Source organism: Heterodontus francisci, chromosome 6 (genome assembly GCF_036365525.1).
Source record: "Heterodontus francisci isolate sHetFra1 chromosome 6, sHetFra1.hap1, whole genome shotgun sequence".
NCBI classification, from domain to species: Eukaryota; Metazoa; Chordata; class Chondrichthyes; order Heterodontiformes; family Heterodontidae; genus Heterodontus; species Heterodontus francisci.
This window is the reverse complement of record NC_090376.1, coordinates 87,682,402-87,704,751: the sequence shown is the minus strand read 5'-3', so window position 1 is coordinate 87,704,751 and position 22,350 is coordinate 87,682,402. Positions and strand designations below refer to the sequence as shown.

The window sequence follows — 22,350 nt, the reverse complement described above, 5'->3', positions numbered from 1 at the left end:
TTGAACAACCACCAGCCATGTGGGCCCAACTGGTCCACTGGGAAAGTAGTCTTATTCCGGGGTAGTTCCCAAGCCCAACTATCTTCAGCTGCTTCATCAATGACCTTCCTTCCAACACAAGGTCAGAAGTGGGAATGTTCAATGATTGCGGTGTTCAGTACCATTCACAACTCCTCAGATACTGAAGCAGTTTGTGTCCGTATACATCAAGATCTGGACAACATTCAGGCTTGGGCTAATGAGTGGCAAGTAACATTCATGCCATCCAATGACCATGTCCAACAAGAGAGAATCTAATCATCTCCCATTAGTAGTGTTACTCTCGCTGAATCCCCCATCATCAATATATTGGCAGTCATCATTGACCAGAAACTTAATTGGACCAGCCACATAAATGCTGTGGCTACAAGAGTAGGTCAAAGGCTGGGAATTCTGTGGTGAGTAACTTATCTCCTGACTCCCAAAGCCTGTCCACCATCTACAGGGCACAAATCAGGAGTGTGATGGAATACTCTCCCCTTGCCTGGATGAGTGTAGCTGCAACAACACTCAGGAAGCTTTACACTATGGAGGACAAAGCAGCCCACTTGATCAGCACTCCATCCATCACCTTAAATATTCACTCCCTCCACCACCAGCAGACACTGGCTGCTGTGTACCATCTATAAGATGCACTGCAGCAAAGCACCAAGGCTCCTTTGACAGCACCTTCCAAACCGGCGACCTCTACCACCCAGAAGGACAAGGGCAGCAGATGCATGGGAACACCATCACCTGCAAGTTCCCCTCCAAGTTATACACGATCTTGACTTGGTACCATAATCGCTGTTCCTTCACTGCTGCTGGGTAAATATCTTGGAACTCTCCCTAACAGCACTGCGGGTGCACCTACTCCACATGAACTGCAGTGGTGCAAGGTGGCTCACCACCACCTTCTCAAGGGCAATTAGGGATAGTAATGAATGCTAGCCTTGCCAGCGATGTTCATATTACATGAACAAATAAAAAAAGGCTGCAGATGTCAGCAATGACTTGCCGCGAAAACCTGAGTCTCCTGGGGCACTGGTGCTCACACATGTTGAGAGCTTTTCTTTTGCCCGTAGACTGTGTATTGGCGAGGGGGTGCTCACTTCCTTCGAGCTGCATCTCGGTGCCTAACACCTGTGGCCTGTGGAACGACATGTGGGTGAGAAGGCAACTGGTGTTACTCCTGCTGCTGTTGAAGGTGAAGCTACATAAGCTGCTCCCATGGCATGCTGAAGGCCGATAGCTGGTGAAGTATAGATCAAGATGAATGAAATTCAAGACAGGTGGAACTGACTTCCAAGAAGTTGAAAATCACTTATCAAGCAGCAAGAGCACACTCTCAGAAGATAGGCATGGCTTCAGCTATTCAGCTTCATCATTTGAAGGCTTCCCAGCTTGCAAGAAGCACTCCTCACTATGCGCTCGCCTAGTTGACCCTGTCGAGTTCCACACAGCTCAGGAAACCCATGCGCTGGCTGTTAAAGCCAAAATTCTAGGTTAAATCCTCAGTTAATTGCTTCTTTGAATATTTTAATTACTTACCAGACAGGTCTATGGGGGTTCCCCAATCATCTGCAAATCCACCTGGGTTAAACCCAGAAGTGGACGAAATCATGTCGGGTTCCTAACCCGATGCTTGTACCCAAACCCGCCTCTTCTTGGCTGTTAAAATTCTGCCAATAATTTCAAAGTCTTGTGGCCATAATTACTTCACAATTAGGAGGCCAGCCATTGGCAGATATGCTGTTAATTTATTTTTTAATAATTTTAAAAAGGTAGTGCATTTTTAGAAGGCATATACATTTGCAATTAAATAACCCAACTTGGAAGGTTGGTCTTCTCTAAAATAACAGAAAAAAAACTTGTGTCTCTACTCTTGTTACAAATTAACTACTATATACAGAATGAAAGCAAAACAAGAACCTCATTAGGCAGGACTAAGGGCTCCTCGGTCATCAGAATTTGTGTGAAATAATTGAAAGTGCAGCTAAAAACCTTTTAACTAGAATCACTGATCTGATGTTTTTTTTAAACTATTAACTAATCTAGAGCAATTGGAGCAGTCTACACAAATTACTAGTTCTATTTGTGGTACTTCATCCAAGAATTAGTACATTTGGATACACATTGTCTGGATTTGAATGAGAAGTTGCATTTGATCTTGATATGACTGTTCCTATTTGCATTAATATGCTGGAATGCTAACCAATAGTTGACACAATGGAAAAGCTTCCATGTGCAAGAGTAATAAAATATTGTAGTCAAGGTACAAACCTGAAAACAAGATTAAATATGGACACATTTATCAATTCAAGAAACAAAATTTCCAAATTTATATAAAGGGATATGTAGTTTTATACAAAATTGCATTCATTAGCCTGTAAAATGGATAAATACGAAATGTAGTTTATAAATTCATACTACATATAAAAAAAACCCTAAATACAAAATTTACAAAAAAAGAGAAACCACCTAAAATTCTATTTACAGACTCATAGGATGGACCTTAAAAGATAAAATTACAAATAAGCTATTTAGAATAAACTAACATTAAAACAACAAACCACTCAAAGAGGAGTATATACATTAATAAAAATATTTATGTGGATAAGGTTGCAGATTTTCTTGATTCATACAAGTGTAGAAGCATCACTGATGCATTTTTTTAGCTCTTAGTTTTTCCAAAGTTTTCTAGGGGAAAACAGAAACATTGCTTTCAGTAAGTTTCATACATAGGTTTAATAACAGTAGTAATAACAGTGAAGGCATATTAAATATTTTTGAAAGATTATTCCACCACATACTGAATCTGTGTCGAATGTGTTTTATGTATTCATTTTAGTATCAACAAAAGATATATCTGATGACCATTAACAGATGGAAGATATTGATGTAACCTCAGATGTACCTTGACTGCATAACATGCAGTTTTGAATTTGTAACTTTTACTAATTTTATATATGATCATCTTCTTGTACTGATCAAATAAGTATATAGTAAGTAACCTGCACAAGGTTGTTTGGCATCATATAACCTAGAATCTATCAAGCTTTACGAAATTATTAGGTACACATGGAAGAAAAAAAGCATTCTGCCCTTAATGCAATTAAAAAAATGTGAAATTGCTAGCACAGTGGTAACTACAACCACAAGTACCGAGTTGATCAGCTGCAGCAAGATGAGAAATGGTCTCCACTCACAATAGGGGCCTCAGAATTATTAGCCTGAGACCAAGCAGAATTGGCAGATAACTGGCCCAATGTTGCTTATTGGTGCATTGAAAGAAGCATAACAAGAAAAGATGGGCAACAGTCCCTTTTCAGTTTTGTAAGCTGATGATTGGTCAACCAAAGAGGTATGACATCTTAAGGGCCACTCAACCACTCCCACAACCATTGCCCTGAAAGGCTGGAGATAAGGAGTGGGCTTACTCTTCTTTCGTTATCTGGAAAACATTTTACATCTCATTGGCCACAATACCTTTGGAAAAACCCCAGTAAGATAAACACCTGTATCAATATCAACCCTACACCTGCCCTCAAAAGTGATACAAGGGACAGACTATTTGCAGAGTTAGGCTGTAAGGCACCAGGACAGGAGCAGGGGCTGACCCTTGGAGAACCAGGCAGCAGCTGCCACAGCAGATCAGGATCTGAACAGGCGGAACAGAGCCAAAGGCTAATGAACAGAGGAAACCCCAGGCAGGGTAGCGGAGGGCTGATGAACAGAGGACACCCCTGGCAGGGTTGGGTTTTGAGACAGAGAGACCCCCCAGGCAGGACAGAATCTTCCTTCAAAGAGTACTACCAAGTGACCTCAACTCTACCCAGCACAGCAGGGGTGATAGAATCAGAGTTATATAGCACAGAAACAGGCCCTTCGGCCCAATGCGCCTGTGCTGACCATCAAGCACCCGTCCAACCTAATGCCATTTTCCAGCACTTGGCCCATAGCCTTGTACGCTATGGCGTTTCAAGTGCTCATCTAAATACTTCTTAAATATTGTGAGGGTTCCTGCCTCTACCACCCCTTCAGGCAGTGTGCTTCAGATTCTAACCACCCTCTGGGTGAAAACATTTTTCCTCAACTCCCCTCTAAACCTCCTGCCCCTTACCTTAAATCTATGCCCCCGGTGACTGGCCCCTCCGCTAAAGGAAAAAGTTTCTTCCCATCTATCCCATCAATGCCCCTCATAATTCTGTATACCTCACAAGGTGCCCCCTCAGCCTTCTCCATTCCAGGGAAAACAACCACAGCCTATCTAGTCTCTCTTCATAACTGAAATGCACCAGCCCAGGCAACATCCTGGTGAACCTCCTCTGCACCCTCGCCAGTGCAATCACATCCTTCCTATAGTGTTGTGCCCAGAACTGTACACAGTACTCCAGCTGTGGTCCAACCAGCATTTTTTTACAGCTCCATCATAACCTCCCTGCTCTTATATTCTATGCCTTGGTTAATAAAGGCAAGTATCCCGTATGCCTTCCTAACCACCTTATTTACCAGTGCTGCCGCCTTCAGTGATCTTTGGACAAGCACCCCAAGGTCCCTCTGGCCTCCTCCCTAGGGTCCTACCATCCATTGTATATTCCCTTGCCTTGTTAGTCCTCCGATCACATCACACTTCTCAGGATTAAATTCCATCTGCCATTGCTCCGCCCATCTTACCAGCCCAACTACATCATCTTGTAATCTAAGGCTTTCCTCCTCACTATTTACGACACCACCAATTTTCATGTCATCTGCGAACTTACTGACCATACCTCCTATATTCACGTCTAAATTAAATTAATGTACACTACAAACAGCAAGGGTCCCAGCACCAATCCCTGCAGCACCCCACTGGTCACAGGCCTCCATTCGCAAAAAACAACCCTTGACCATCACCCTCTGCCTCCTGCCACTAAGTCAATTTTGGATCCAATTTGCTAAATTGCTCTGGATCCCATGGGCTCTTACCTTCTCAACCAATCTCCCGCGAAGGCCCTTATCAAAAGCCTTACTGACGTCCATGTAGACTACATCAACTGCTTTACCCTCATCTACACACCTAGTCACCTCCTCGAAAAATTCAATCAAATTTGTTGGACATGATCTCCTCCTGACAAAGCCATGCTGACTATCCCTGATTAATCCATGTCTCTCCAAGTGGAGATTAATCCTGTCTCATAATTTTTCCAATAAGTTCCCTACCACTGACATTAGACTCACAGGCCTATAATTACCTGGTTGATCCCTGCTACCCTTCTTGAATAATGGTACCACATTCACTGTCCTCCAGCACCTCTCCTGTGGCCAGAGAGGATTTGATAATTTGTGTTAGAACCCCTGCTATCTTCTCCATTGCCTCACATAGCAGCCTGGGATACATCTCATCTGGGACTGGGGATTTATCCACCTTTAAGACCACTTATACATCCTCCTTTTCAATGCTAATTTGATCAAGTTTATCACAAACCCCTCCCTGATCACTACACCTACATCGTCCCTCTCCACAGTGAACACAGATGAAAAGTAATCATTCAAAACCTAACCATATCCTCTGGCTCCACACACAGATTGCCTCTTTGATCCCTAATGGGCCCCACTTTTTCCCTGGTTTTCCTCTTGCCCTCAACATACTTATAAAACGCCTTGGGATTTTCCTTTATCTTATCTGCCAGTGATTTTTCACGCCCTCTCTTCGCTCTCCTAATTCCTTTTTTAAGTATCACCCCCACCCCCCAACACTTTCTATACTCCTCTAGGGCTTCTGCTGTTTTCAGCACTCTGAATCTGCCATAAGCCTCCTTTTTATTTCCCTAATCCACCTCTATATCCATTGACATCCAGGATTCCCTTGACTTGTTGGTCCTACTCTTCACCTTTACGGGAAGATGTTGGACCCGAACTCTCACTATTTCCTTTCTGAATGACTCCCACTGGTCTGATGTAAACTTTCCTACAAGAAAGTGCTCCCAGTCCACTTTGGCCAGATCCTGTTTATCATATTGAAATTGGCCTTCCCCCAATTCAGTACTTTTATTTATGGTCCATCTTTGTAGATTTAAAGTAGTTATAGAAAAGGACAGAGTTATAGTTACTATCCCCAAAATGCTCCCCCACTGCCACTTCTACCACTTGTCTGGCTTCACTCCCTAGGATTAAGTTCAGTACCGCTCCTCCTCTTGTAGGACTCTATGTGCTGGCTCAAAATACTCTCCTGAATGCACTTGAAGAATTCCACACCCTTTAAGCTTTTTGCACTAATACTATCCCCTCTAATATAGGGGGAAATTGAAATCCCCTACTATTATTACCCTATTATTTTTACACCTCTGAGATTTGCCTACATATCTGCTCCTCTATCTCTCCCTGACTGTTTGGACACTCCCAGCAAAGTGATTGCCCCTTTTTTGTTTTTAAGTTCTACCCATATGACCTCATTAGAGCAACCTTCTAAGATATCATCCCTCCTTACTGCAGTAATTGACTCCTTAATTAACAGTGCAATGCCACCTCCTCTTTTACCCCCTCCCCTATCACATCTGAAGATTCTATACCCTGGGATATTAAGCTGTCAGTCCTGCCCTTCCCTCAACCATGTGATATAATTCTCATTCTGTACTGTAAGCTACTGCTAAGATACATTTAGGTGTTGACCCTTGTGTAAATCTGAATAAAATACCACTGTACCATATTGGTGTCACGATCTGTGGGAAGCGGTAAAAATACCCCCAAATTATCAAAAAACAAAATATTTTCTCAATTACTGCTTTCTTGGATTCCCCCATGTCTGATACACCATTCCTGATGGAAAGGAAGTGAGATAGATTTGCTCCCAGGCCGCTGCTCATGATTTCTATAAATGGCTATTACCAAGTGCACAATAATAGTGAAATTCCAGCTATCTCTTTTCCTCTCAGTGGGGAACCACAGGTTAATTTGGGGTTTTTACAAAATGCCACAGCTTAAATATTGATAACTCACTGGAAAGATTAGGACAAGCAAGGTAGAAATTGGTTTGGGCCTGATTTAGAATCGGTGCAGAGCTTGAATCGAAGGCCAGGATTTTGTGAGGCTGCCTTGCGACAGGAGGCGGGGCGGAGGGCCTGTCACCTCCCTGTCGCCCAGCGATCCACCCAGGGGTGGGATAGGTGGACATGGCCTTCCTGCTCAGAGGCCAATTGAGACCCTGAAGTGGCCTATTAATGGCTAATTAAGTGCCTCTTTTCACGACTGCTGGGACCTTGCCAGTGGCTGAGGGGGGGGTGGGGGGCACCTTCGCCAGGTGGGGACGCCTTGTAAAACGAGGCGCCCTCCCTGTAAGCTTTGGGCAGGGGGTCCCTCCTGCGTGGGCAATTTGTGGCACATGGAGGATCCCCACCAGAAATAACTTTACCCCTAAACTGCACGACTACCCCCTCACCCAGCCTTGCCGGGGCCTTCCAGACTGGCCCCGGCGGCCCCACCTACGTCTGTTCTGGGGTTCCAGTGCTGGGCATGGGTTTGAGGCCTCTGCAGTACCGGCAGTGGCCACCACTCCCAGTGGTGCTGCCAATACTGCTGAGGTGCCAACTCTCGGAGCTGGCAGCTCTTGGAGATGGGATCCCCACTCCTTTGGAGTCTTTAAAGACTGGACTAGAGGATTGCTCTGGGGGAGGGGGAGGCACAAAAAGGTAGAAGTGGGGTTCCCCCTGCCTTTTCAGCCTGGCGCCAGGAGTCCCGCCTCCAACACAAAATCTAGCCCAACAGGCCAGAGGTTTGATGGATTTTGGTCCTTGAGCCTCATCAGCATGATCTGGCAGTACTGGTCGCATCTCCATATGCCACTCAAATGAGCGAAGAGCTCAATGTCAGACCGCCAGTCTCATCAACAGCAGCCCATGGGAAGTCCTGGCAGGGCAGGATTGGAATGGGTGGGTGACTGCTCTGAACTCAAGTTTCTGGAGCAGTCTTGTTCCTCCTAGCTCCATAAGAACTTCAAATTAAAAAAAAAATCAACTTATTCTTCATTGACCAGCTCCAGGGCCTGTGTTGCGTCCTGAGCAAGGGAGGCCACTCATCGGTGACTAATTTCACCAAGGGGTCCTTCAACAGGTGTTAGCCCCCTGATTTACCTGGGACACCTAAAGAAAGGGCCCTATAAAATTAGCAGTGGGACCAATGCCCCCGCAGATTAGGCATAAACATTGGTCCCACTGTTAAATTGGTATGCTTTGTCCTGAATATTGGGCTTAATGTATACCAATTTCTAACCCATGCAGATACTCCATGTTATGGTCCTGTTGTTTTCCCTTATTAAAAGGTAAAAGTACAACTCACCTATAAATAACCACTATAGTTGTTTGAATGTCATTATTTAGCCATATACAACAAATCAGTTTGTGTCAGTAATATAGAAGAAAATGTTAGATCCGCTGTGAGGAAAACAACTCCAACCTCTACTGAGTATAGCAATTACTCAAAGAAAAGCACACCAAGATAACCGTTGGCCTTTAACAACTAAGAAATATGAGGCCTGGAAGGTGAGAAAAGTGGCAGGTGGATTATTCTTCCTAAATTTATTAGAATTCCCCCAAAGTCATTTCTCTCCAGACTCAGAAATACAAAAATACAAAGGTTGAACATTTACCTTTTGGAATTCTTTTGCTTTTTCTCGATTTCTGGCATACACTATTTGTCTGGTCACCTCCTCTTTCCTGTTTTGCACCTCATCAAGCTGGCTGTAGAGACTGCAAAGCATAAATAATATGTTAATACAAGGGAACTGACAATCCAAATACAGAACTTAGTTTCCCAAATATTTAAATTAAATTCATGAAACCAGAGAGATTCTATTTGTGAACAGGGACGGTAGGGAGAAGATTGCAGAAGGGGCCGTGAGATCAAGGGAGGAGGAATGAAGATCACAGGCCATGGAGGACATCTTATTGGTGTGAAATTGAAGTGCAGGACTAGATTTTTTTTGTATTTGCAATAATTAACAACAGCAAAACCAGAAATGGTATTGGCATTTTTAACCTGATTGCAGAGGTTAAAAATGAATTTCTGATTTCCACCTCATTCAAGCACCCAGGGCAAGGAGTTATCTTTGGGATTTGCAGAAAAATCGAACCAAGTATTATTCCCAAGACATTACCTACATTTATTCCTTTGCATAATGGTATTAAAAGGTGCTGAACAAAAGATTCATTCATTGAGTAGAATTTTAACCCCCAAAACAGGTGGGTTTGGGACAGGTGGGAAGCAAAAAAAATTGTAAAAAATCTCAACCTGCCGTGAACCTGTCCACTTCTGGTTTTAATGGAGGCAGGCGAGCAACCCACTCCCAGGAGACAGGTTGCTAAATTAACTATTTTAATTAGGCCACCGACCTCAAATTATTTTCTGTATTCCAGTTTTAATGCTGGCCCGCCCAGTTTCCTATGCCTTAGGAATACCAGCAGCTGAAGAAAGTTAGGACTGCTGCATGGAAGAGGTAAAATGTCCTCCATGGCCTGTGATCTTCTCTCCTCCTTCCTCGATCTCACGGCCCCTTCTGCGATCTTCTCCCTGATCTCTCTGGCCCCTGCAACAATGTTCTCTCTCTTCCCTGACTCCTTCCATGGCCTTCTCCTCATGTCCCCCGATACCTCCAGGTCTCTCCCCCCAGTCTTTAAAGTATCTCCATTAATGATCCCTTGCACCACCACCCCGACCTCTCCTTCCCTCCTCTCTACTACCTGGTTGTGGCCTGGTGCTGAAGGCCTACCTGTCTGATAGCCAACCATCCCTTCAACATAGAGTCAGAGAGATACAGCACCGAAACAGGCCCTTTGGCCCACTGAGTCCGCGCCGACCATCAACCACCCATTTATACTAATCCTACATTAATCCCATTTCCCTCTCCCATCCCCACCTTCCCTCAAATTCTCCTACCACCTACCTACACTAGGGGCAATTTACAATGGCCAATTTACCTATCAACCCGTAAGTCTTTGGCTGGTTCCAGCTGGGAAACAGGAGTCCAAAAATGGTAATCAGGTCCTGCCTTTAAATTCAGCAGGACCTGAGGGAAACCCATTCTTCTGCGTTTCCCAATAGCAAAAATGTCACCATGCCCCCATCCCTTCCCCACAAACCACCCCACCCAGTGTCCCCATTAATTCATTACCTCATTTTCCTATCTATCTACATTCAATAATAATCTAGAGCTTCGTTGTTTATGCAACCTTACTCCAATCGTGCTGACCATTGTGTATTAAAACCCATATTACTCATTTGTAAAAATCTAACTATCCTATTTTAGACTGCCAGACTATTTATTGCACAATAACAGCCTTAAATTCTCATCCTTGTTTTACATGTCAGCTTAACATTAGGAAAACCAAAGAAAAATATCTAGAAACCAAAAATATAAGATAGTCAATATGGATTTCTAATCCTGAATTCTTTGAGGTAACAGAGAGTATAGACAGGGGAAATGTCATAGATATATATCTAGATTTCCAAAAGGCCTTTGATAAAGTACCACAAAACAGACTAACGAATAAGGTCAGAGCATACAGAGTCAGGGGCCAAGCAGTAGAAAGGATAGCTAGCTGGCTAAAAGATGGAAAGCAGAGAATAGGGCTGAAGGTTAGCTTCAGAGTGACAGACGATGGGAATTGGGGTTCCACAAGAATCACTGCTGGGTCTAATGTTTAAATTATAACAATTGACACTTTGGAATCAAAAGCATAATTTCTAAAGGTGTAGATGACACCAAATTGGAGGGATAGTCAACACTAAGGAAGATTGCAACAAATTACAAGAATACATTCAGGCAAATAAATTGCAAAAGAGCCAAGTGTGAAGCAATACATTTTGTTACTCAGAAGATAAGAATCTAAATGGGGTACAGGAGCAAAGGAACTGCAAATCCACAAATGACTACAAATTGTGATGCAGGTCAATAAGGCTATAACAAAAACAAACCAAGCACTAGTGCTTATTTCCAGATAGATAGAATTAAAAAGTAGAGAAGTTATGCTAAACTTGTATTGAACCTTGATTAAATTACACTTGGGAGTACCTTGTACAGTTCTGGTTGTCATATTATAAAAAGGTTACAGATGCACTGCAAAACAAGAATTACAAGGATAATGCAAGAAACGTGAGGTTATACCCATCAGGAAAGGATGAACGGGTTGGATCGCTTTTCTCTTGAAAAGAGGAGACTGAGGGATGACTTAATAGAGGTCCTGAAAATTATGAATGGTTTTGATAGAGTAGACATAGGGGGCTCAACGTCTCAGGTGAGCTGGAAGCCTGGAACAGGACAGCCCCTCAGTTTTTGGACATTTACCTGGAGGTAATGCTGGAGGGACAGGAGGGAGGACCTCTTCCTAGGGGGTGGCAGAGGGAGGCCACCCACACAAGCCAAATCACTACCATCGAATTTGGATCTAGCGCAGGAAAAGTTTTAATTACCTCATACATGCGGGCAAGGTGAGTACTCCCACCAACCCTCAGGGCAGGCCTCTGGGTATTCACCCTCCAGCAGACACACCAGCTGAGGAGCTAAAGGGCACATGCTGCTCCTAAACATGGGAGGGGTGTGCCCACAGGACTTGCTGACCTTTCAGAATGGCTGAGCCATAGTGCCATTGAGGACCTGCTAGCACTAAAACATGCATTCTCCAATGGATTGGAGTAGATGCCATTGGTCACAGAGGATAGCAGTGCTTTATCATGCTCTCTTTTGACCTTGCAGGAGAAATGGGCACATACTACCCAAGAGAAGACCCAAACAGGTCGAGTAGTATTCAACCAGCAGATCATCATAGCATTGAAGTGATGGAAATAATCAGGATTGCCAACTAGGAGGAAGTTCGTGAATCATTATAGTACAGAAGGAGGCCATTTGGTTCATTGTGTCTGCACTGTCTCTCTGAATGAGCAACTCAGGTAGTGCCATTCCCTCAAATAAAAACAGAAAAAGTGCTGGAAATACTCAGCAGGTCTGGCAGCATCTGCGGAGAGAGAAGCAGTTACCAATTCGGGTCAGTGACCTTCTCATATTCAAGAAGGAGATAGATATATTTCTTAATGCCAAAGGGATCAAGGGATATGGGGAGAAAGCAGGAAAGGGGCACTGAATTAGATGATCAACTATGATCTTTTTTGAATGGCGGAGCAGGCCCGAAGGGCCAAATGGCCTACTCCTGCTCCTAATTTCTATGTTTTTATTTCAGACCTAACCACTCGCTCGTGAAAAAAAATTCTCATGCTTTTGCTTCTCTTGCCAACTACTTTAAATCCTCTCATTCAAATCCCTCTCATTCTTGATCCTTTCACAAATGACAACAGTTTCTTCCTATCTACACTGTCCAGACCCCTCATGATTTTGAATACCTCCATCAAGTCAATTCTCAGCCCTCTCTTCTGGAAAAGAAACAGTCCAACTTCTCCAATCTGTCTTCATAAATGAAATTCCTCATCCCTGGAACCATTTTCATGAATCTTTTCTGCACTCTCTCCAATGCTTTCATATCTTTCCTAAAGTTTGGTGCCCAGAGCTGAACGCAATACTCCAGCTGAAGCCAAAATACTGTCTTATACAGGTTCAACATAATTTCCTTGCTCGTATACTCTATGCCCCTATTAATAACTCCTAGAATACTTTAATTCTGCATAATTCTTCCTCCAATGAGCTGTCTCCTTCCAGGGTCCCACCATCATCAAGGTCTACACCTCTCTGAAGGGCTCTGTATGGAGAGTGCAGCAAACCATTCAAATGTTCTCCTGCTGATATCTGATCCACTTGGTCCACCTCATTCCCAAGAACTAGGTCCAGCAGTGCCTCCCCTCTCGTTGGACTGGACCATACTGTTGTAGAAAATTTTCCTGAACACATTCTGGGAACTCTTGCCCCTTGCTCCCCTTTACACTTCTACTATCCCAGTCTATATTTGGATAAAGTCACATCCATTCCACTGTTCGCAAAGGGCAAGGTACAGGTCGTACCCAACCAGCCCAGGCTTGCAAAACTCAAAACACAGCATCCAACATTAGATGTGATTCTGCAATTGGACAACATTTGCTAAATAATCCTCAGTGTGCTAAGAATTACGCGAAGAACTAATTTACGATTGTCAGCCAAGCTCGCTGTGTGGTGCATTTGCATGTACTGGAAGCTACATATATTAATACACAGGGCCCTGTGCTTTGCAGACAGAAAGAACATGTACACACATTGTGTCTTTTTCAGCTGAACAAAATAAGTGAGCCATTTGCTGGTTCATTCTTCAGGGCAATGCCTTGACCAGAGTCAAGTTGCCTGGTTTAAATTTCAAACAAAGCTTGCCAGTTAACAGTCAGTCAACATAAGCTGCTGCATTCTCCATGGCAACCTGTCAAAGTCCACTTGCCAACCAATCAGTACTCTCTTCTCATACAGTATAAATTTGCTCTTTCCCTTACATTGGTATTCTTGTGGATTGTCCTGATGAGTGCAAGGCGAAAAGCTTTGACAAAATGTCTCTATTTTCAGCAACACTAATTCTTGCACCTCACCAGTCGGCCCTGGCGAATTGGGAACTCATGGTGCAGATGGTGATTCGAGGGCAATGCACTCACTAAGGATATACACTGCACTCCATGTCGTCGAAAAGCATGCCGAAGACTGAGTTGCATTGGGAAGCCTCAGCATTGCAGAGGCCTCTGCTCTCCAATGCAGATGTCCATCCCTTGAGGCCTTCTCCCTCTCCATTAGCAGCCCAAGAAGGCCAACAAGGAACTGACCCATCACACCTTACAAGTGCACCGTTCATCAGCACAGATACTCTCACCTCGGTGGGTCCTCATGCATGTTTAGATAGCGTGGCAATGGGTGAAGAGCACAGCACTAGTGTGATGGAGGAGGTGCCAGAAGCAGAGGCAGCTGTGATCAGTTCCCCTCAGAGTAGGGAAGACAGATACAGCCCTGCCTAGGTGGACCCAGATGCAGCACCTCAGGAGTCACTGGAAAGGAAAGCTCTATCTAGACGAGCAGCAGCAGCAGATGTGCTCCAACAAGTCAGAGTTCCCCGAGGCAGTGCGGCATCATGGGCAGAGAATGGAGGAGTCTATTCAGCTCATGTGCACTACTATGGCAGAGGGCTATGAGCGCATGAGCTCCTCCATGGAGAGAGTGGCCAACCTCATGGAAAGTCATATTCGGCAGCACTTCGAATGCATCCAGGAACTGTGCACTGACATCCACAGGATGCATACCACAGTGTAGCTTGGATCAGTCAACAGCGCTGGTGGTGTAGAGATGTTTGAAGGGGATGCCAGTTGGGTTCCAACTGGTGCGCCCCTTCAGCCATCCAGAGTGCCTGCTAAGGGATAGGGACGTCACAGTAGAGGATGAAGGTGCCACCCCACAGGGCACTATCATCCTCGGCCTCCTTGGCTCCTCAGACAGCGGGAGTATCTGTGGAGCAGGGCCAAGCAGTGTCTGGAGATACCTCCATGACAATGACAACCATATGATCTCAGCCGCGAGCAGAGATAAGTGCGTAGGCTGCCTTCTCCTCCTCCGAGGCCATGTAAATGTGACTGGGCGCGGAGGCCACCTTGTTGCTTGGAGCACTGAGTGGGTGACTGGGATGTCTTCTTGCTGTAACTGTGCAGTTTTCCATTCTAAACACTATGTAAATAATGACACTTGAAGATACATAACATGATGAAGGAGATCAAGGGTTCCTCAATGGTGATGGCAAAGCCTCTGGGCAGATGAGTTTCCTTAATTGGCGGTAAAAGTATCGATGGTCCAGGCTGGGTCTTAACTGGATGTCTTGGCACAGGCACTTCAGACAGAGATTTATACCATGCCCTTCCTCCTGAGTCAAGAGGGGCTCAGTTAAAATGTTTCAGAATCAAATGATCTCTGACATTCATGGCATCCTGACAAGGCTTTCATGTACCTCGTCATGCCCAGACACCTTCCTGTACAGCCGGAGCACCTATGTTCTGCATCACCCCCTCCCCCACCAAACTCCTCTTCCTCCTCCTCTCCCTCTAATGAGCTGTCTCCTTCCAGGGCCCCACCATCTGAGGTCCACACCTCTCTGGAGGGCTATGTTTGGACAGTGTATCAAACCACCACAATGAGCGAGACCCTTGCAGGTGTGTATTGTAGGGTGTCACCCAACCGGTCCAGGCACCCAAAACGCATTTTGAAAAGCCTGATGGCCTGCTCAATGGTTGTCCTCGTGAGCAAATGGTTTTGGTTGTGATGCCTCTGTCTGGGACTCTCAGAGGAGTAAGTAGCCATGTCTTCAAGGGATATCCCTTGTCCCCTAGGAACCTTCCACAGGCTCTGGGGGGGCAGGTTAGAGTAAAAGAGCTGCAAATACCTGGATTGGCAGAGGATGAAGGAACCACAGCAACTGCCAGGAAAGCGAGCTCACACATGGAGGAAGCTCTTGTGGCTGCAGACCAGTTGAACGTTGGTGTTGATGAATCCCACTGGACGGTCATTGGGTGCCTTGATGGCCACATGGGTTCAACTGATGATGGCCTGCACCTGAGGGAATTCAGCGATGGCAACGAAACCCAATGCCTTCTGTGCCTGTGGGGCCATATCAGACATGAACTGAATGTACTCTTCAGCCCTGGCAAATAGGGCAGCAGTAGCCTGCGAGACAGAGTGGTGTGCTGCCATTTGCAAGATGCCACCAATGTCTGTAGCTGATCCTTGCAAGGAGCCAGAATGAAGTTGTTCAAGGCCATTATGACTTTCAACTACTGGCAGGGCATGGTGACCAGTGCTGTGAGGTGTGAGGTCTTTGCAACGAGGCCACAGATGTTTGTGACCATCTGCCTGGAGAGTTGCAGTCTCCTGCAGCACCTGCATCTGGGTCACCTTTAGGCAGCTCAGTCTTCAATGGTAGATCCTCTGCTGAGGGTATGGGCGCAGTGTCCTTCCTGCTCCTCATCCCTTTCCCCTGCCCACCTCATGCCTGAGGCCCCGCCGTTCCTTCAGAGGGCGCTGCATGAGTCATGCCCCCATTACCAACTGTAGCCTTCCTTGTGGTCAAATGGCCACACAATTTTCCTTGGCAGCCTTGCCCCTGCTCTTCTATCCCCAGGATGACAACCACCTACACTGCCTGATCGCTTCCTGCCCACTCTCCCAGCAAGGCCACCTGTTTGTCAATGGCTAGGTCGTCCTCGGTGTCATTCACCCTTTTATGAGGCGAAGGTAATTCCCTGGGTCAGCCATGACTGACTTCCCATTTTGTAACTGCCTCCCTCACCTAGTCTACCCCAGACAGCGCCTGCAGCCCGTGCACCCTTGTGAAAAACTCAACACCTCCCCCACCCCCAACCCCCCCACTAAGGTGCTCTTAATGAGCTCCTCAACCACCTTAATTGGCCTTAATCAGGGATCAGTCCCCCCACCCTGGTGAACATGGCTGGCCCCAGTATTTTTGGGCTCTGTAACCTGCGTTCCTGACGGGAACAGCTCAGGGAGTGTGTTCCCAGGAAGAGTGTTTTCACTTGTGGGAAGGAGCATAACTAGAGGCCATCAACATAAGATAGCCACCAAGAAATCAAATAGGGAATTCAAAAGAAACTTCTTTACCCAGAGAATGCTGGGAATCTGGAACTCACGACCATAGGGGGAATTTGAAGCAAATGGTATAGATGCATTTAAGGGGAAGCTAGATAAAAACATGAGGGAGAAGGGAGTAGTGGGTTAATAGAGTTAGCTGAGGAAGGACAGGAGGAGGCTCAAGTGGAGCATAAATGCAGGCATTTCACGTTTTCAAATCCCACCCCATGGCCTCACCCCTATCTCGGCAACCTTCAGTCTTTCAAGCCTTCAAGATCTCTGCACTCCTCCAATTCTGGCCTCTTGCGTATCTCTAATTTTAATCACTGCATCACTGGTGGCTGTATTTTAGCTGCCTGGCCCCAAGCTCTGGAATTCCCTCCTTCATCCTCTCTACTTCTCTCTCCTTCTTTAAAGTGCTCCTTAAAACCTACCTCTTTGACCTAGCTTTTGGTTATCTGCCTTAATACCTCATGTGGCTGGGTGTCAATGTTCTTCAACACTCCTCTGAAGCACCTTGGGATCCATGGTACTAGATTAAAGATGCTATAGGAATACAATTTGTTACTGATATACTGATGAAATATAAATCACTTTCTGAAATCACATTTAGTCACCCTTCAGACTCAATCTTTCGTTATCAGTTGGCAGTTTCGGTTTCTGTATATTGCTAAACTTCAATATATAATCTGATCCAAAATGAATTAAATAACAATATTTCACAACAAAGTATGGCCTAACTCTAATTGTGAACTCCACTGTACAAAGGGACCTGGATGTCCTTGTCAATAAGTCACTGAAAGCCAAGATGCAGGTGCAGCAAGCAATTAGGAAGGCTAAAGGTATGTTAGCCTTTATCACAAGAGGATTTGAGTACAGGAGTAGTGAAGTCTTGCTTCAATTGTATAGAACCTTGGTTAGACCACACCTGGAGTACTGTGTGCAGTTTTGGTCCCCTTACCTTAGGAAGGATATTACCACCATAGAGGGAGTGCAACAAAGGTTCACCAGACTTGTTCCTGGGAATGCAGGACTGTCTTATGAAGAGAGATTGGGGAAACTGGGCCTGTAATCTCTAGAGTTTTGAAGAATGAGAAGTGATCTCATTGAAACCTACAAAATACTTAAAGGGATAGACAGGGTAGATGCAGCTAAGATGTTTCCCCTGGTTGGGGAGTCGAGAACCAGGGGACACAATGTCAAAATAAGGGGGAAGCCACTTAGGACAGAGATGAGGAGAAATTTCTTTACTCAGAGGGTTGTGAATCTTTGGAATTCTCTACCCCAGGGGGCTGTGGAAGCTCAGTCACTGAATATGTTTAAAGCAGAAATTGACAGATTTCTAAATACAAATGACATAAGGGGATATGGGGATAGCGTAGGAAAAAGTCACTGAAGTGGATGATCAGTTATGATCATACTGAATGGCTGGGCAGGGTCGATGGTCTGAATGGCCTACTCTTGTTCCTATGTGACCAAGTTTGTTTTTATTTTTAAACAAATCATGCCAATAATGTAAAGGAGTTAAATAGTTGAACCAGAGAATTCTACAACCACATCTACCATACCGGAGTGTTCTTTGTCGCATCTCTACTTCTACAGCCTTTCGGTCTTCTGGAGTAGAGACTTTCACTTCCCCAACCGTCTTCAATTGAGCTGCCACTGATGATGCTGGTTAGTATAGGAAAATGAATGAGATTAGCTCAATATATCAACTCATTTACGAGCAAAGAATAGCGAAAAATGTGCAGCCCGATTCTTACCAAACAAAGAAGTTTGTTCTTGTTTTAAAGGCATTGGTTTTACGTGTAGTTCAACAGACTTCGCTACTCCAGATCTTTCCTTTCTTTTCATGTCCTCCACACGTTTAGCAGAATTTGCAAAAAGTCTGTGTTTCTTCTTCAGAACTGCTTCATTCAAAACCTTAGCTGGTGATGCAAACTCGAATATCATAACTGGCAAGCAAAATAAAAATTTGCTTAGTATTTTAATAACAATGGTTATCTCTCATTTCAGGATAGAGAGAACTAGTATTTATATATGAGTTATTTTAATAGAGGAATCAACCCATTTGAAATAAACGGTTCAATGCCTGTTAAAACAGTGGACAAATTGTAGAATTTCATTGACATTTTCACATATTTTAACAGAAGCATTAAACAATTTATTTTCAATTTCATTTTGCACTGTAATTTCAAGGACTAAGATTGCACTAGAAGATTTCCATTGCTCTAACCATGATCAAAAATTATGCCACTGCAAGGTTGTACAAGTAGGGAAGAACTGCTCATTGCCATGGAGACAATTTCGTAAGAGATCCGAAAGTCAACCCCAAAGACAAGAAATAAAAATAGAAAATGTTGGAAATGCTTAGCATCTGCGGAGAGAAAAACAGAGTTAATGTTTCAGGTCTGTGACTTTTCATCAGAACTGCCTTCTCGGTTCTAATGGCTATGAACCTTAAAAAGCCTCTTGATATTCAACCCATTTGGGGGGGGGGGGGGCGCAGTCACAGGATAGTTGACAGAAAATAGAAAATTCCAGCAGCCTGCAAGGAGGGGGGAGACTCCTCCGAGGTTTTGCTCTTCGTGGATAAACCACATTGTTACTTAAGGCAAAACAAGCTTTAGTCTGTATCTATAGCTAACCTGTAAATAACTGATGTTGGCACTGAGTGCTCATAATGGAAAAAAAAAGTAACATTTCTCAGCACCAATATCATTTGATAAATACACAGAAAAATGAAACTTAGAATAAAAGGCATGCAATCTTATCTGTGCAACACATCATGAATTGATACTTTAGTCACTATTTGTTGAATGCAACAGGAAAACATACATAGGAAGGGACTGCAGCAATACTGAGACAGAATCATAACACAGGAAGCTGCCATTTGGCCCAATAAGTCCATGCTGGCTCTCTGCAGAGAAATCTAATCAGTCTCATTGCTTGGCTATATCCCTGTAGCCCTGTAAGTTTATTTCCCTTAAGTGCCCATCCAATTTCCTTTTGAAATCATTCTTCCTCTTTATATCCACCACCCTCGTAGGCAGCAAGTTCCAGGTCATTACCACTCTGTGGAAAAAAGTTCTTCCTCACATTCCCCCTGCATCTCTTGCCCAAAACCTTAAATCTGTGTCCCTTTTCCTTGTACCATCAGCAAATGGGAACAGCCTTTTTTTTTTAAAATCTACCCTATCCAAACCTGTCAATCTTGTACACCTCGATCAAATCTCCCCTCAATCTCCTAGGTTCCAAGGAGAACAATCCCAGTTTCGTCATCTAACCTTGTAGTTAAAATCCCTCATCTCTGGAACCATTGTGGTAAATCTCCTCTGCACCCTCTCAAGGAACCTTACATCCTTCCTGAGGTGTGATGACCAGAACTGGATGCAATACTCTAGTGGCCGAACCAGAGTTGCATAAAAGTTTAGCATAACTTCCTGCTTTTGGGCTTGATAAATAGAGGTATTGAGTACAAAATCCCATATGCTCTGCTAACTACTCTCAATAGTGGGCGGCGCAGTGGTTAGCACCGCAGCCTCACAGCTCCAGGGACCCGGGTTCGATTCTGGGTACTGCCTGTGCGGAGTTTGCAAGTTCTCCCTGTGTCTGCGTGGGTTTTCTCCGGGTGCTCCGGTTTCCTCCCACAAGCCAAAAGACTTGCAGGTTGGTAGGTAAATTGGCCATTATAAATTGTCATTAGTATAGGTAGGTGGTAGGGAAATACAGGGACAGGTGGGGATGTTTGGTAGGAATATGGGATTAGTGTAGGATTAATGTAAATGGGTGGTTGATGGTCGGCACAGACTCGGTGGGCCGAAGGGCCTGTTTCAGTGCTGTATCTCTAATCTAATCTAATATGTCCTGGCACTTTCAAAGATCTATGCACATGAATTTCCACCACCACCATCCCACCCCACCCCCCGCAACCAGGTCCCTCTGTCCTTATACACTCTTTAGAATACCAGTTAATCTACATTGCCTCTGCCTATCCCTTTTGCAAAAATGCATCATCTCACATTTCTCTATTAAATTTCATCTGTCACTCGTCTGCCCATTCTGCTTGCCAATCTGTTACATTGAAGTCGACTGGCATCATCACTGTCTGCTACACTTCCAAGTTTGGTATCGTAAATAAATATTGAAATCTTGCTCTGTATTCCAATATACAAGTCATCTATATATACACACCAAAAAAAGCAGTGGTTCGAACACTGAACCTTGGGGAACACCACTGTTTACCATCCTCCAGTCTGGAAAACAACCATTTAGTACGACCCACAGTTTCCTGTTGTTAAGCCAATTTTTTTTAAAAATCCAACTTGACACTGATCCCCCTATTCCACGAGCCTCAATTTTGTTAACCAGTTTTTATGTAGTAAAATCCATACAGACAACATCCATTACTTTCCCTTCATCAACCTTCTCTGTTACTTCATCAAAAAAAAATCAATTAGATTAGTCAAGCATGATCTGCCTATTACAAATCCTTGCTGGCTCTTCCTCATTAACTTAAACCTCTCCAAGTGCCTGTTGATTTTTTTTCCTTATCATCATTTCTAAAACATTACCCACCATAGATGTTAAACTGACCAGCCTGTCGTTACTAGGAATGTCCTTGCATCCTTTCTTGAATAAGGGTGTCACATTTGCCACTCTCCAATCTTCAGGCACCTCGCCTGTATCTAGGGAAGATTGGAAGATTATGGGAAGATTGGAAGATTATGGCAAGCTGTTCCGCTATCACCACTCCCACTTCCTTTTGCAACCTGGATGCAAGCCATCCGAGCCAGGCAACTTACCAACTCTTAAGCACAGCCAGCCTTTCCAGTACATCCTGCCCATCAATTTTCACCTCATCCATTCCCTTTAGCATCTTTGCTTCTACCAATATTTGGTCAGCATTTTCTTCCTTAGTAAACACCCATACAAAGTAATCATTAAATATTCTGGAATAAAAGCAAAATACTGCGGATGCTGGAAATCTGAAACAAAAACAAGAAATGCTGGATTCACTCAGCAGGTCTGGCAGCATCTGTGGAAAGAGAAGCAGAGTTAACGTTTCGGGTCAGTGACCCTTCTTCGGAACTTTTTGAGTTCCGAAGAAGGGTCACTGACCCGAAACATTAACTCTGCTTCTCTTTCCACAGATGCTGCCAGACCTGCTGAGTGAATCCAGCATTTCTTGTTTTTGTATTAAATATTCTGGCCTTGCCCTACACCTCCATGCACATATCACTCTTTGTCCCTAATAGGCTTCACCCCATCTCTTACTACCCACTTAATATTTACATGCTGGTACAAGACTTTTGGGTGCCCTTTTACATTAACTGCCATTCTATTCTCATATTTTTGCCAGTCTCTTTGCCAGTTACATTTTCCTCTTCACTTCCCCTCTCGACTTATTGTATTTGGTCTGGTTCTTGCTTGAAGAATTCAACTGACATACATCACACACACTTATTTTTGTTTCAGCATATTCTCCCTTGTTATCCAAGTTGCCCTGGCTTTGGTTTTCCTGTCTTTCGCTTCCTCTTTACTCTGTTACAGTTCTTCCCTGTCAATCCTTGGTTCCATTTTACCCTGGCTAGATTCCCTCTCATCCAACTGAAGTTAGCCCTCTTCCAATTCAGAAGTTCTACTTTAGATTGTTCCTTGCTCTTCTCCATTACAAATCCAAACCTCATGATACAATGATTACTGTTACCAAAGTGTTTCCCCCCCAACAGACACTTAGTCCACTTGGCCCTCCTCATTCTGGTCAAGGAAGTTCT

At 44.3% G+C, this 22,350-nt stretch overlaps 1 protein-coding gene across 6 annotated transcripts in view; it reads right to left on the bottom strand.

Moving 5' to 3' along the window:
- Positions 1 to 1,768: 1,768 nt before the first annotated feature.
- The window catches only part of cep295 (centrosomal protein 295), a 191,908-nt gene continuing 171,326 nt past the window's right edge, over positions 1,769 to 22,350 (bottom strand). For all 6 annotated transcript variants that reach the window (XM_068033994.1, XM_068033997.1, XM_068033998.1 and 3 more), the window contains 4 exons: positions 18,337 to 18,528; positions 18,142 to 18,244; positions 8,642 to 8,741; positions 1,769 to 2,718 (listed from right to left, as the gene is read on the bottom strand). In XM_068033994.1, the coding sequence (XP_067890095.1) occupies positions 2,677 to 2,718; positions 8,642 to 8,741; positions 18,142 to 18,244; positions 18,337 to 18,528 (437 nt within the window). In that variant the 3' untranslated portion in view covers positions 1,769 to 2,676. The remainder of the gene's footprint in view (positions 2,719 to 8,641; positions 8,742 to 18,141; positions 18,245 to 18,336; positions 18,529 to 22,350) is intronic.